Here is a 13,609-nt window from a genome sequence, read left to right on the forward strand (position 1 = left end):
GGGCCACAAACTCACACCTCTGTACGCACACTCCTCCTCACCCACACAAATGAACCGCCCATGAATCTGCCTCTCCAGGGCCCAGCCGCTGGCTCCTCATACCTACTCTTTCAAGGTTCCCCACTCACAACCTTTGCCGAAAGCTCTGCATACACCACTCTCTTCTTTCCCTGCTGAACCATGCAGTGCTTATCCAAAGCTATGGAAAGCATCACAGAGCTTAAATCACTGTTGGCCACCTGCTGCTGAGGCACTGCAACCATAGGTGGGGCTTCTCTCACCCGCACCTCAGCAGGGTTCGTTGCAGTGTCAGGAGAGGCTAGTGATATCCCAAAGAAAAGATAATTTTCTTCTAAGAAATAAAAATTAACCATGTGAGCCTTGCAAAACAGAATTTGTCAGCCAGAGAAAAGAGCTGAGAGATAGGGAAGTGTTTGGTTTACAACTATATCCTTGGAGAGAGCTGAGAGACTGATAGAAGGGAACATCCCTTCCAGTGTCCCGTTCTGTGCCCCCAGTTCAGGAAGGGCAGGGAACTGCTGGGGAGAGGCCAGCGGAGAGCTACGGAGATGGTCAGGGGCTGGAGCATCTCCCTTGTGAGGAAAGGCTGGGAGACCTGGGTTTGTTCAGCCCAGAGAAGAGAAGGCTGAGGGGGGTCTCATCGGTGCTTATAAATATCTGAGGGGTGGGTGTCAGGGGGATGGGGCCGGGCTCTTTCCAGTGGTGCCCAACGCCAGGCCAAGGGGCCACGGGCACAAGCTGGAACACGGGAAGTTCCACCTGAACGTGAGGACAAACCCCTTCCCTGTGCGGGTGCCAGAGCAGGGGCACAGGCTGCCCAGAGAGGCTGTGGGGTCCCTTCCCTGGAGACATTCACCCCCCGCCTGGACGCGGGCCTGTGCCCCTGCTCTGGGGGTGCCTGCTCACACAGGGCGTGGGACGGGGTGAGCTCCAGAGGGCCCTTCCAGCCCCCGCCATTCTGTGATTCTGTGATTCTATAATCCCGCCTAAGAAGACACTGAAAACTGGGTGATCAAGTGTAGAGTCAAAGAGAACAACTAATTGGGATGTTGATAAGAACTAAAATTAAGTGTCCTTTAGGTGAACTATCCTCATTATAATACTAAAAATCATGCCCATAGGCCAGAAAACCCCCTACTCAAATAAGCACCTGAATCTCTGAGCATGCGTGGTTTGAACTTCAAGTTGGAATGAGAAAGAAGCTACACAATTATTAACCGAGGGGTGTGAATATTAGCTGTGACTGACCCATTGGACTGTACAAATGCCTCGTAGTTTCTCAGTGTGGTGTGCTAGCTTTGTGGAGTTACCACCCAGCACCCATCTTTGCACAAAAATGAAGTGAATAAAACACCTCCGCTCTGTGTGTAGTCTTCACACACCGGGCGAAGGAACCCGCTTTTCGAGATAAAACTAGAAGCTCAGAGCTTTTGAGAAAGAAGAGGTTTGAGTTTCTCTGCGCAGCACCTCACTCAAGCAGCAGTTGGCCATCGGAGGTTAATGCATCCAACCTACTTCTATGTATTTTTCTTCCTGGCTAATGGTTGGTGGGTCCACGTGAGCTGGAAGAGAGCAGGTAACTACGAGAGAGGAAGAGAGATACTGTAAAAGCTGGTTAAAGAACTCTCTAAGACTCAATTAGAGTGATGCCTGACCACTCTTGTAGTAAAGACATTTTCCCTCATATCCGACCTAAACCTCCCCTGGCGCAGCTTGAGGCCGTTCCCTCTCGTCCTGTCACTGGTGACCTGGGAGCAGAGACCAGCCCCCCCCCTCACTCCAGCCCCTCTCAGGCAGCTGCAGAGAGCGAGAAGGGCTCCCCTCAGCCCCCTCTTCTCCAGGCTAAACCCCCCAGCTCCCCCAGCCGCCCCCCAGCACACTTGTGCTCCAGACCCTGCCCCAGCCCCGCTGCCCTTCTCTGGACACGCTCCAGCCCCTCCAGGCCCTTCTTGTCCCGAGGGGCCCAAACCTGAGCCCAGCATTCGAGGTGGGGCCTCCCCAGGGCCGAGCACAGGGGCCCCATCCCTGCCCGGCTCCTGCTGGCCACCCCAGTGCTGACACAAGCCCGGGGGCTGGTGGCCTCCTTGGCCACCTGGGCACTGCTGGCTCATGCCCAGCCGGCTGTCAGCCAGCACCCCCAGGGCCTTCTCCGCCGGGCACTTCCCAGCCCCTCTGCCCCAGGCCTGGGGCGCTGCCTGGGGTTGGTGTGACCCAAGGGCAGGACCCGGCCCTTGGCCTTGTTAAACCCCACACAAGTGGCCTCGGCCCATGGATCCAGCCTGCCCGGGTCCCTCTGCAGAGCCCTCCTGCCCTCGAGCAGATCGACACTCCCGCCCAGCTCGGTGTCATCTGCAAACTGACTGAGGGTGCCCTCGATCCCCTCGCCCAGATCATTGATGAAGACACTAAACAAGGCTGGCCCCGACCCTGAGCCCTGGGGAGCCCCGCCGTGACCGGCCGCCCGCTGGGTTTAGCTCCCTTTTATCGCTGCCGATGCATTTGTGGCCTTCCCTTATCTTGACACCCTACTCTGTAGCAGGATGTTCCCACTGTCTGTCCTTGAAGTTCTACTGATTTGTATTGTTTTAGGAGGTTCTTGCCAACGAGGTATTTGTTGCTAATAGCCTCCTCTCTGGGCCAAGCATTATTAAAATTCTCAGGTGTTAGTTTCCACTCCGAACTGTGATCCGTTCTTAACTACTACTAAGGCCTGTGCTATTCCATTTCAACCAAGAATAATATATATATATATATAAACACACATTTGAGGCAACAATTCTGGTGTGTTGGCCGGGCACAAATCAAGCACATCATGCCCACCACAAAAGGCACAGTGAAACCTGCGATATTTTAGTTTTTGTTCAAGGTATCAAGACAAAGCCTTGTTATTGAGCAGAACAATTTGAGGTGAAAAAAAAAACAAACCCCAGACAAGCTGGAAGCTTTTCTAAGCTCGGAACTGGGTTTGTGCGACCTTTCCCTTTCCCTAACGGTGAACAACCGGACGGGGCTGACCCGCCGCCCTGAGACAGAAATGGCTGCTGTGAGGACGCCTCACGGCTGCGGGCCGAGGGGCGCCGCTCCGAGGGGACACCAGAGCCCCCGGGGCACTGGGGGTGTGTGTCTCAGATCTCGCTGGGACCCGGCGGGGCGGAGGTGCGGGAGAGGTGCGGGGGGGCCCCGCCGGGAACTACCGCTCCCAGCATGCCGCGCGGCAGCGCGCCTCTCCCATGGTGCGCCGCGGCGCGGGCGAGACCACAGCGCTGACGGGATGGGGGGTGGGCGCTGAGGACTTCCCTTTTACACACGGTTCTCAGAGACCGCGACCCGCATCCCGGCTCCGGTGCCTTCCAGACGCAACGCAAAAGGCGGAAGGAAAGTGTCCCCCATGCCACCGCTCAACGGTTGCTCATCCCCTTTGCGTATGTCCGGTGAGTGTCCCCCCCCCCCGCATCGTCCCTACGCTCGGTGCCGGCAGCCCGCACATGCGCAGTACCACACGGCCCTGCCCAGCGCGCCGCGGCTCCACGTTCTGGGGCGTCGCTTCTCAACCGAACCGCGGTGAGCGCCGAGGAGGAGGAGGAGCTCTGCCTTCTTATTGGGCGCCGGGTCCGCGGTGCGCGGCGCGATTGGTCCTTGCGGGCAGGAGGCGGGGTAGGGTGTCGCGGCACGGTGAAGCGGCAGTTCTCCAGAAGGTTCCGCGCCGGGTGCCGCGATCGAGCCGCCGCCGCGATGATGGGCCCGCGCCCCGTCCTCGTGCTCAGTGAGTGCCGCCGCCAGCCGGGCCGGGCTCGGGGGGGGCTCCGGGGCTGGAGGGCGGGCGGGAGGCGCCCGGTCCCCCTTTTCCTCTGCTCTTCCCGCCGCCATGTTGGTTCCCCCTCGCGGCCGGGCGCTCTCTTGCGGGCCCCAGCTGGGCCGGGGGCTCCTCTCCTCCGGGGGTCCCGCTCCTCTCCTCCGGGGGCGGCCGCTGGGCCCCGGCGCCCCCTCACCGCCTCTGCTCGGTCCCCGCAGGCTCTCCCTGCCGCCCCGCCCCGAGGAGCCGCGACCCCACCCGCCACCTCGCCCGTGGCCCCGCTTTGCTCCCCGCTAAGCCTCTCCTGGCAGACCTTGGCTTCTCTCAGCTCTGTTCCTCCCCGCACGTTGCTTCGTGCTGCCCCAGCTGAGCCCCTTGCACCGCGTGATTCCTCACCACCCTCCGGTACGAGACTTCCCGGGTTTTGCCGCCGGCGTCTCTCATTCTCTCCTTCCCATCTGCTCTCCGTTAACCCGCGGGGAGGCTGTTGTAGCCCAGGGCCCCTGTATTATGCGTACCTTATTCTTGGTGCCGCTTTTGCTGTTGCTTTATAGAGTCGTTACGGTTGGGAAAGACCTCTCGGATCATCGAGTCCAACCGTCAACCCAGCACCCCCAGGTCTCCTAAACCATGCCCTCAAGTGCCACAGTTATATGTGTGTTGAACCCCCCCAGGGATGGTGATTCCTGCACCTCCCTGGGCAGCCTGTGCTCATGCCCGACCTTTATTTTGTTCTGTTTTATAAATCTGTATGCACGCAGGTCCACTCCTGAAGTAAATCTGGGCTCGCCCAGTCTAGGCTTGTAGTAAAAGAAGAGCAGCCCCAAGCCTAGAGATTCTTTAGGGCAGAGCCTCTTGGCAGCTGCTCCCCAGATACGGCGTAAGCCTGTGGTAGAGCAGTGGCTGTTCACCCCATCGTGCCAAAGGCCGAGCAGTACCGATGCATAAAACTTAATTTTAAATCAATGTTCTGCTTACTGTGCACGAGCATCTGTCACTCTTTTTGACTGAAAACTACGGTCCGGCAGTGCCTAGGCTTTGTGCGAGCTTGCGGGTTCCAGGGAATCGCCGCTGTTTGATTTTCCTGGGGGAAAAGGTTGTATTTCAGGGCTGCCAAGTTTTGTCTCAGTTGAATTATGATGCTAATCAGGAATGCTCTTATAACAAGGAATGTTGTTTTTCACTGATGCTCTTCTAATAATACGCTTTATTATAGTGGCTGTGGTGTTTATATTATAAACTCTTCATTTAGAACAGGTCAAGTGTGTGTGACTGAGAGGGTATCTTTGATGTATTGTCAGTATCGCTGTTTCAGTCTTGGACTTCTTAGTAAAATCAAAGTTATACTTGTGTTTTAATATGGTGGGTTTTTTTTTCCCCTGTATGCTTTAGGTCAGAATATGAAACGTGAGTCTGGAAGAAAAGTCCAGGCTGGAAACATCACTGCTGCTAAGGTACCGTATTCTTGTGTCAGGCTATTTTGATTTCTTTTTTTTAGTGTGTTTGTACATATATAAATACTTAAGAGGGAAAACTGGATCTGAAGCAGGTTTTCTTTAGTCTGTATGAATTCAGAGTAGAAGCAGCATAGAAAATTAATTTTCAGTGTTAAAATAATAGGTGCAATGTAACTGAATATGGAAGGGTTTAACCCACCAAAACCTCCTTCTCTGCAAAATCCCAAAGCGTGTAAGTGTTGACGCCTGATTTAGATAATTTAGTGTGGTGCTAGTGCTCGTGTAATCCCCATGTTCTCATTCCCACACAATTCTTAACTTCTGCTGCATCTAAGCACCTGCAGAGTCATTGGGTTGCTTAAATTTGGCAGTGGCTGCTTGTTTCATATAGACTAGGGGTGTTTTAGACTCTGATGCCCTCCTGTATTGCCTCATTTCTTCTCTTCCTAGACTATTGCTGACATTATCCGAACGTGCTTAGGACCAAGAGCTATGATGAAGGTAGGAACTTTTGGTGAAATACCCGTGCCGTGTACGGAGCGGAAGCACTACGTGTATTATAGGTCGGTGCAAATCTTGCTTCTCTTTCGGTTGCAGATGCTTTTGGACCCCATGGGTGGGATTGTGATGACCAACGATGGCAATGCCATTCTTAGAGAAGTAAGTTCCTTCTAAAGGATTGTCTTGCTTAACGTGCGAGTTGGAATTGTCCAGGATACGTTTCCGTAGCTGCTGTTGGAACTGTTATTTCATCTTCTGTCCTGAGAGCCAGCAAGTACTAAACAGCAGTACTGAGAAAGGGTGCTTGCTGGGGAGGAATTAAGTATTTCCAGCAAACGCTATTCCGCCTCAGAAAACTAGGGGTGATCAGTTTTCATGGAGGTTTTACAAGACTGGTGTAAATTCTATGGTAGCTGTAGCTAGAATCATAGAATCATTGAGGTTGGAAAAGACCTTGGATCATCAAGTCCAACTGCCAGCCCAACACCCCCAGGCCTCCTAAACCATGCCCTCAAGTGCCACGGCTACATGTGTTTTGAACCCCCCACAGGGACGGTGACTCCCCCACCTCTCGGGGCAGCCTGTGCCAGGGCCTGACCGCTCTGGCAGGGAAGACATTTTCCCTCACACCCAACCTAAACCTCCCCTGGCGCAGCTTGAGGCCGTTCCCTCTCGTCCTGTCACTGGTGACTTGGGAGCAGAGACCAACCCCCCTCACTCCAGCCCCTCTCAGGCAGCTGCAGAGAGCGAGAAGGTCTCACTTGCATCAAAACCTTATGAGTAGGTGCTTGCTTTTACAATGCCAGATAATTAGACCAAGAAATCTTTGTCGTCCTTCTGCTGCAAGTGCTGTTGAAATAACACCACAAAAACCAGTAATGCCTGAAAAACTGTGGGAGACACACTATTATGAAATACAAGGGCTTATTTCTGGTCTCAAAAAGGAAGAAAAATCTTTGCCATAGTTGGACATAACCCCTTTGGTTGTTTAAAAGCTGTGGTGTTTGTTCCGTTGACCAATGCAAGTTTCAGCTCTAGTATTGTGGAACAAACACTCATCCCTTGCTCCTGTACAGATTCAAGTCCAGCATCCAGCTGCAAAATCAATGATTGAGATCAGCCGTACTCAAGATGAAGAAGTTGGAGATGGGACCACATCTGTAATTATCCTTGGTAAGGAGCGCGAATAAGGCAAACCCCTTACACAGGGTTAAGGTTGAAGTTTGCCCTTTTTGCTTGTTAGAGCCCAGTAAGTATGCCCTAATGAGACAGACAGTCGTTATTTACCAACCCTAAAATTGATCTCTTTGGTGTTTACCTTGGAAGAGCGGGCTGGGTTCATCAGGCCCTTAGGTGGTCAGCTCTGTGCTTTGGGAAGTTGGGTTCTTTCCCTGAGATAAGCGCAGTTAAGTATAAAGAAAGGTAAGGGTGATGTTAGAGCTTTCTACGGGGATAGCAGATATTGTTTAGTCTGGCGTGCTCTTCTGTCCTGACTGCCGACGGTTCTGCCAGCTTACCTGGGGAACTCGGATGGGTTTGTTTTTCAGCTGGAGAGATGCTCTCTGTTGCCGAACACTTCCTCGAACAGCAGATGCACCCAACTGTGATCATTGGGGCTTATCGCAAGGCTCTGGATGACATGATCAGTATTCTAAAGAAAATTGGGTATGTATGGGCTGGTGGGAGTTAGAGGGAAGGGATGTGGGGTTTCTGTGCTGCTTAAAGATGATTCTTCAGGGAATCATGTTCATAAAATATAACTTAATGTAATTGGAGAGGGACTCAATGGGATTATGGATAGATTGTAGCCTGGAGTAATACTCAGTTTACTGTTTGGTTTTTTCCTTTGTGTCAGCACTCCAGTGGACGTGAACAACAAAGAGATGATGCTTAAAATAATAAAGAGTGCTATAAATACCAAGGCAATAAACCGCTGGTCTGACTTGGCCTGTAGCATTGCTCTTGATGCTGTTAAGACTGTGGAGTTTGAAGAAAATGGCAGAAGGGAAATTGATATTAAAAAATATGCAAAAGTAGAAAAGGTGAGTACGTCCTCAACCATTTCTTAGCTGTGTGCCCCTCTCTCCCCCTGAGCTAGTTGCTCCTAGGATGCAGTAGGAAGAATATTTTGCTACTGCTCTGCAGTCCGCAAACATGACCCTTGAAGATATTTTAGTCAGTGCTGTCAGCCTTGCTGGTTTACAGTGAAACCAGGGGCAGTTATTTCAATATTCTTCTAGAATATTTGTCAAAAAGTTGTTCCGGTTTCCATCTTCCAAGCGCATGTTGCCCAGCAATAGGATGTGAGCGGTTTCTCAAGTTCTTCCACAGCTTTTCACTTAAATCTAAGTCAGCGCCCGCCTAAAATTAACTCAGACTGACCTGGGCGCGTTGTGGTTACATGGGAGAGCTCTCCTTTTCCAGTACGTGGGATGGATGGTTTCGGGAGCGCAGATATGTGGGTTTTCGTGGAGTAGCCTGGCTTGCCTCATTTTCTCCCTTTCTCGTGTCAGATTCCAGGCGGTTTCAGTGAAGACTCCTGTGTTTTACGGGGAATCATGGTGAATAAAGATGTAACTCATCCCAGGATGCGTCGCCTTATTAAGAATCCGCGCATCGTCCTTCTGGATTGTTCGCTAGAGTACAAGAAAGGAGAAAGCCAGGTAAAGCAAGTCCTGTCACAGCTGCCGGCAACTTGATTTAAGACGAGTAAAGTGACCAAATCCAGACAGAGCTGGTTAAAAGCACGAGTGGCAAAAGGTTCTCTTCGCGTTCTGCCTTTCAGAGACCTTTTGCATGTAGTGGCTAATTCTGCTGTGGGGTCAGTCTGCTGGAGAAAAAGGTAGAAAAATACATCTGAGGCTGCAGTGCTTTTACTTACTGAAACGAAAAATCACCGTAGCTGCATCTAAGTGATGATGGTCAAGAGTCAAAGGAATATTTCTGTGCCTTAATTAACACTAATCTTAAGCTGACACTGTGTCACGGTTTATTTGAGCAGTATTTTTCATGGTGTCGTCCTTAACTCTTCCCCAGGCAGTATTGGAGGAGTTAAGATCGCTCAAGCCAGGGGATCTGTGTCTAACTCAGTGAAGGGTTTGGGAGGAACAGAGTAAGATATTTATTTACATCTCTTTCTGTGCAGACTGATATTGAAATAACGCGGGAGGAAGACTTTGCCCGCATCCTGCAGATGGAGGAAGAATACATCCAGCAGATCTGCGAGGATTTGATGAGAGTCAAGCCAGATCTGGTCATCACAGAAAAAGGAATTTCTGGTAATAACATACGCATTCCTTCTTTGTGTTGAATTCGTCCTAGTAAGGTTGATGTTGTGTTAAATGCACTGTTCAGTAACTTAAAAAAAAACCCGAAAACAAAACACACAAACCCACCCCCCCAAATCCTAATTTTTAACATGACCCTGGTTTTGGTTTGCTTTTTAGCTTCCTAGCAAACAGTTCTACGTTGCAGGCATTGAAGTTGGTTCTTGAAGTTGCCTCGTGAGTGTGGACATTTAGAATAATACTTGCTTTTCCAGCATTTGGAAACGATATCAAAATATAAGGGAGGATGAGTCTGGTGAAGCGTGGAAAGCTGCACCATAATTTTCCCTTGCGGCTTGGTTTAAGAAGCTACATTTAGGTTTTATTTCCTGTAAGCCCTTTTACTTTAAAGACATGCAAAGTTTGTCATGATACCACCGATTCGTCACTAAAATTGCACAATCCTGGTTTCAGACTTGGCCCAACACTACCTGATGAAAGCCAACATCACTGCGATCCGCCGAGTCAGAAAGACGGACAACAACAGGATCGCCAGGTAAACGGTGTCTCCTCGCTGGAGCCTGTCCTTGCCCTCCCTGGCCTGGCGCCCTCATCGTTATCGCACCCTTTCACCCCAGTTCTTACTGGCGAGCGCCTGACGTGACTGTTTGCGCGCTAGGGCCTGCGGAGCTCGCATTGTGAGTCGCACGGATGAGCTGCGGGAGGAGGATGTGGGAACTGGAGCCAGGCTCTTTGAAGTTAAAAAAATAGGAGATGAGTATTTTGCCTTCATCACTGATTGCAAAGACCCCAAGGCTTGCACTATCATTCTGCGTGGAGCCAGCAAGGAAATCCTGGCAGTAAGTTTTCACGTGTTCTGCTTCGCCTCCTGTCCTGGTGTGCTGGTTCTGGCTGGGATGGTTAATTTTCTCCAGAGTAGCTGGTGTGGGGCTGTGGGTTGGATTTGTGCTGGAAGCAGTGCTGATAACCCAGGGATGGTTTAGTTCCTGCTGAGCCGGGCTTGCACAGAGCCGAGGCCTTTCCTGCTCCTCACCCACCCCACGAGTGAGGGGCTGGGGGGGGCACAAGGGGCTGGGAGGGGACACGGCTGGGAGGGTGACCCCAGCTGAGCCCAGGGCTGCCCCACACCACACGGCGTCACGCTCAGCACATGGAGCTGGGAGAGGAGGGGGAAGGGGGGGATGTTGGGAGCGATGGCGTTTGCCTTCCCCAGTCACCGTTGGGTGAGATGGAGCCCTGCTGTCCTGGGGATGGCTGAGCACCCACCCGCCTGCCCGAGGGGAGGGGCGAAGGAGTTCCTTGTTTTGCTGTGCTCGTGTGCGTGGCTTTTGCTTTCCCTGTTAAACTGTCCTTATCTCAGCCCATGAGTTATCTCACTTTTACTCTCCTGATTCTCTCCCCCATCCCAGCAGGGGGGAGCGAGCGAGCGGCTGCGTGGGGCGAGTTGACGGCTGGGGTTGAGCCACGGCACCTGGCCAACTTCTTGGTGTCAATAAGTTATTGCTTCCTCTTGAGCAGCTCCTGTGGGCCCTGTCCACTGGGGCAACGGGCACAAACAGAAACATGGGAAGTTCCAGCTAAACATGAGGAAAAAAAAAAAACCCTTCCCTGTGCGGGTGCCAGAGCAGGGGCACAGGCTGCCCAGAGAGGCTGTGGGGTCCCTTCCCTGGAGACATTCACCCCCCGCCTGGACGCGGCCCTGTGCCCCTGCTCTGGGGGTGCCTGCTCACGCAGGGGTGGGACAGGATGAGCTCCAGAGGGCCCTTCCAGCCCCCGCCAGTCTGGGACTCTGTGTGCAGATGAAGCAAGCGCAAGTTTCCTCTGGGTTCTGGAGTGACAAAGAATTCCTGTCTGGTGGGCTGTACTTTCAGCTGGTGGTGTGCTACAGCTCCCTGCAACCACTAAATCATAGAATCGTTAATGTTGGAAGATACCTCTGGGATCATCAAGTCCAACCCCCAACCCAACACCCCCAGGTCTCCTAAACCATGTGCCACGTCTACACATCTTTTAAATACCCCCAGGGACGGTGACTCCCCCCCTCTCTGGGCAGCCGGTGCCAGGGCCTGACCGCTCCTTCAGCAAAGAAATTTTTCCTAATACGCGATGTGTGTTTTTATGCCTGTTGCAGGAGGTAGAGCGTAACCTGCAGGATGCCATGCAGGTGTGTCGCAACGTCCTCATGGACCCGCAGCTGGTGCCAGGAGGTGGGGCTACCGAAATGGCCGTTTCCCACGCGCTGACTGAGAAGTCCAAAGGCATGACGGGCGTGGAGCAGTGGCCCTACCGCGCCGTCGCCCAGGCTCTGGAAGTCATTCCCCGAACACTGATCCAGAACTGTGGTGCTAGTACCATCCGCGTGCTGACCTCGCTCAGGGTAAGGCGCGTGGCACGGGGTCGTCTGAAGGGGTTCAGCCCCTTCCTGCTGCGTTGTACCCCCTCAGGCCAATCGTCCTTCCATCGCCAGGCCCCCGGGGAGCGCGCAGCTTGTTGTAGTAGTTGCAGAAGGGTTTTACATTAAAGGAAAGCTGTGTTGAAGTAACAAGATCTGTAGAACCATAGAATCATTAAGGTTGGAAAAGACTTCTAGGGTCATCAAGTCCAACCGCCAACCCAACAACCCCAGGCCTCCTAAACCATGTCCCCAAGTCCCACGGCTACACATCTTTTAAATACCCCCAGGGACGGTGACTCCCCCACCTCTCTGGGCAGCCTGTGCCAGGGCCTGACCACTCCTTCAGTAAAGAAATTTCCCCTGATCTCCAACCTAAACCTCCCGTGATGCAGCCTGAGGCCGTTTCCTCTCATCCTGTCACTGGTGACTTGGGAGAAGAGACCAACCCCCCCCTTGTTGCAAGACTGTTTTGGGTTTTTTTGCATTAGCTGGGCTGCAGACATTTTAACTAAAGTTTGGTGCCAAATTTGAAAGCGTGAAAATGGAATTAAATAGCTTGTTTGGGGTACCAGAGTTGAAAAAGAAACCAACAAAACCCTGAGGATGAATAAAATCAAAACCTTCCATTGAGATCAGATGGGGCAGCACAAGAGAGACTATCTCCGACTTCTGATACAATTGTTTTAGGTAGTGCTCGGTGACACGCGCTTGTATGAACTCCAAAACTGAGGAAATTCTAACGACCTTTTACTCTTTTTTTTTTTTTTTTCTTTTTTTTTTTTTTTTCCCCGAGCCCGTGGTCAGTTTGAGTTTCCAGAAGATGCATTTGCTGCCTTACTCGTGGGTGGTGACCTTTCGCTCTGCTTACAGGCAAAACACACTCAAGAAGGCAGCCAGACGTGGGGCGTGAACGGCGAGACTGGAGCCTTAGTCGATATGAAGGACCTGGGGATCTGGGAGCCTTTAGCGGTCAAACTGCAGACCTACAAAACAGCGGTAGAGGTAAGGAGAGGTGGGGGAACTTAAGAGCCTCTGCAGGGTGTCCTGGGAGAAGGGGGTATTACCGGTGTGCGTTCGGGTGTTGGGGTAAGCCCCGCAAGCGGAGCGGGGTGCGTGGCGGTGTTCCAGACACAGGGGGTGTGGTGACGAGGGACGCAGCACCCGTGGGAGCCCATACTTGGGCTTTCGGAGGGGTTGATTTTTAATCCTGTGGCTAAAATTTGTTGTGTTTCATCCCACCTTTTTCTGCAAGCGGGTTAGTCTCACAGGGATGGGCTGCTCCGAGTGACAGCGGGAGCCGTGGCTGGGAAATTTGGTGCCAGCCACGTGCTGGAGTCCAGTGGGTGGCTCTGGGAGCTTCTGCCCTTTTCGATGGTCTTGGCCTCATGTGAGCCACTCCCCATGTTAAAAAATCCCCTCTGGAGCATTCGCTGGCCGGAGTTAGATCAAAGGCAGTTTTCTGAAGGGATGCTGCGTTTCTTTCTTGTAATCAGCTAGAAATAATGCGTGTCCCCTTTTCCGTGGGGCGCCGGGCTCTGCGCCCTTTCCCCTGTGCTGCCCCGGCCCGTGCTGTGCCGGGAGGGTCATTTAATCGAAGGCAGATGGTTCTTTTGGTGTGAAAGCCCGGTGGGTTGGGTTTTGTTCTTTGGGATGAGCTCCTGACTAGCCCTGGGGCCGGGGTTTCTCCCCAGACTGCAGTTCTCCTCCTCCGCATCGATGACATTGTTTCGGGGCACAAAAAGAAGGGTGATGATCAGAGCAAGCAGCCCCCTGCGCCGGAGGCAGCCCAGGAGTAATGGGTTGAGTCAGCGCTGGGAAGAACCGGGCACCTTGGACTCGACGAGGGGAAGAGCTCGATGAAGCGACCCCGGCCCGAGATGGAGCTGGGGCAGAGTTTGGCTGAAGCCTGCGGGAGGGATTGGGGAGGGGAAACCACGAAGGTGGGGAAGGGGCTGCTGTCTCGTGTAAGTGACGCTGCTCTGGGTGGAGATACGATGCTTAATTTAAGTGTCGGGAGTGTAACTTCTCCTGTTCGCACCTAAAATAAAACACGTCGTTTCAGTCGGTTTGTGCATTTAATGCGGGTCACGAGGGAGGGTGGTAAAAAAACCTCCCCTTGCCGAAGGGCGGCGGCCCCTTTAAGGGGGCGGCCCCC

General features: G+C 52.8%; 1 protein-coding gene across 1 annotated transcript; it reads left to right on the forward strand.

Annotated features, from left to right (window-relative positions):
• The first annotated feature begins 3,537 nt into the window (after positions 1-3,537).
• On the forward strand, positions 3,538-13,515 carry CCT3 (chaperonin containing TCP1 subunit 3). Its single transcript, XM_075075477.1, has 14 exons — positions 3,538-3,784; positions 5,207-5,268; positions 5,722-5,772; positions 5,869-5,931; positions 6,849-6,945; positions 7,320-7,437; positions 7,628-7,814; positions 8,286-8,435; positions 8,918-9,050; positions 9,513-9,594; positions 9,718-9,898; positions 11,191-11,436; positions 12,325-12,456; positions 13,146-13,515. Exons 1-14 carry the CDS (start codon positions 3,754-3,756, stop codon positions 13,248-13,250), a joined length of 1,638 nt encoding a protein of 545 aa, XP_074931578.1. The 5' UTR covers positions 3,538-3,753; the 3' UTR covers positions 13,251-13,515.
• The last annotated feature ends 94 nt before the right edge of the window (positions 13,516-13,609 follow it).

Source organism: Phalacrocorax aristotelis, chromosome 25 (assembly GCF_949628215.1).
Source record: "Phalacrocorax aristotelis chromosome 25, bGulAri2.1, whole genome shotgun sequence".
In the NCBI taxonomy this organism is placed as follows: domain Eukaryota; kingdom Metazoa; phylum Chordata; class Aves; order Suliformes; family Phalacrocoracidae; genus Phalacrocorax; species Phalacrocorax aristotelis.

Excerpts from the sequence above, each read along its gene's own strand:
- CCT3 (XM_075075477.1), top strand. The coding sequence starts at position 3,754 with ATGATGGGCCCGCGCCCCGTCCTCGTGCTCA. Across the intron at positions 6,946-7,319 it reads CACATCTGTAATTATCCTTG|CTGGAGAGATGCTCTCTGTT; the intron begins GTAAGGAGCGCG and ends TTTGTTTTTCAG. Across the intron at positions 11,437-12,324 it reads GCGTGCTGACCTCGCTCAGG|GCAAAACACACTCAAGAAGG; the intron begins GTAAGGCGCGTG and ends CTCTGCTTACAG.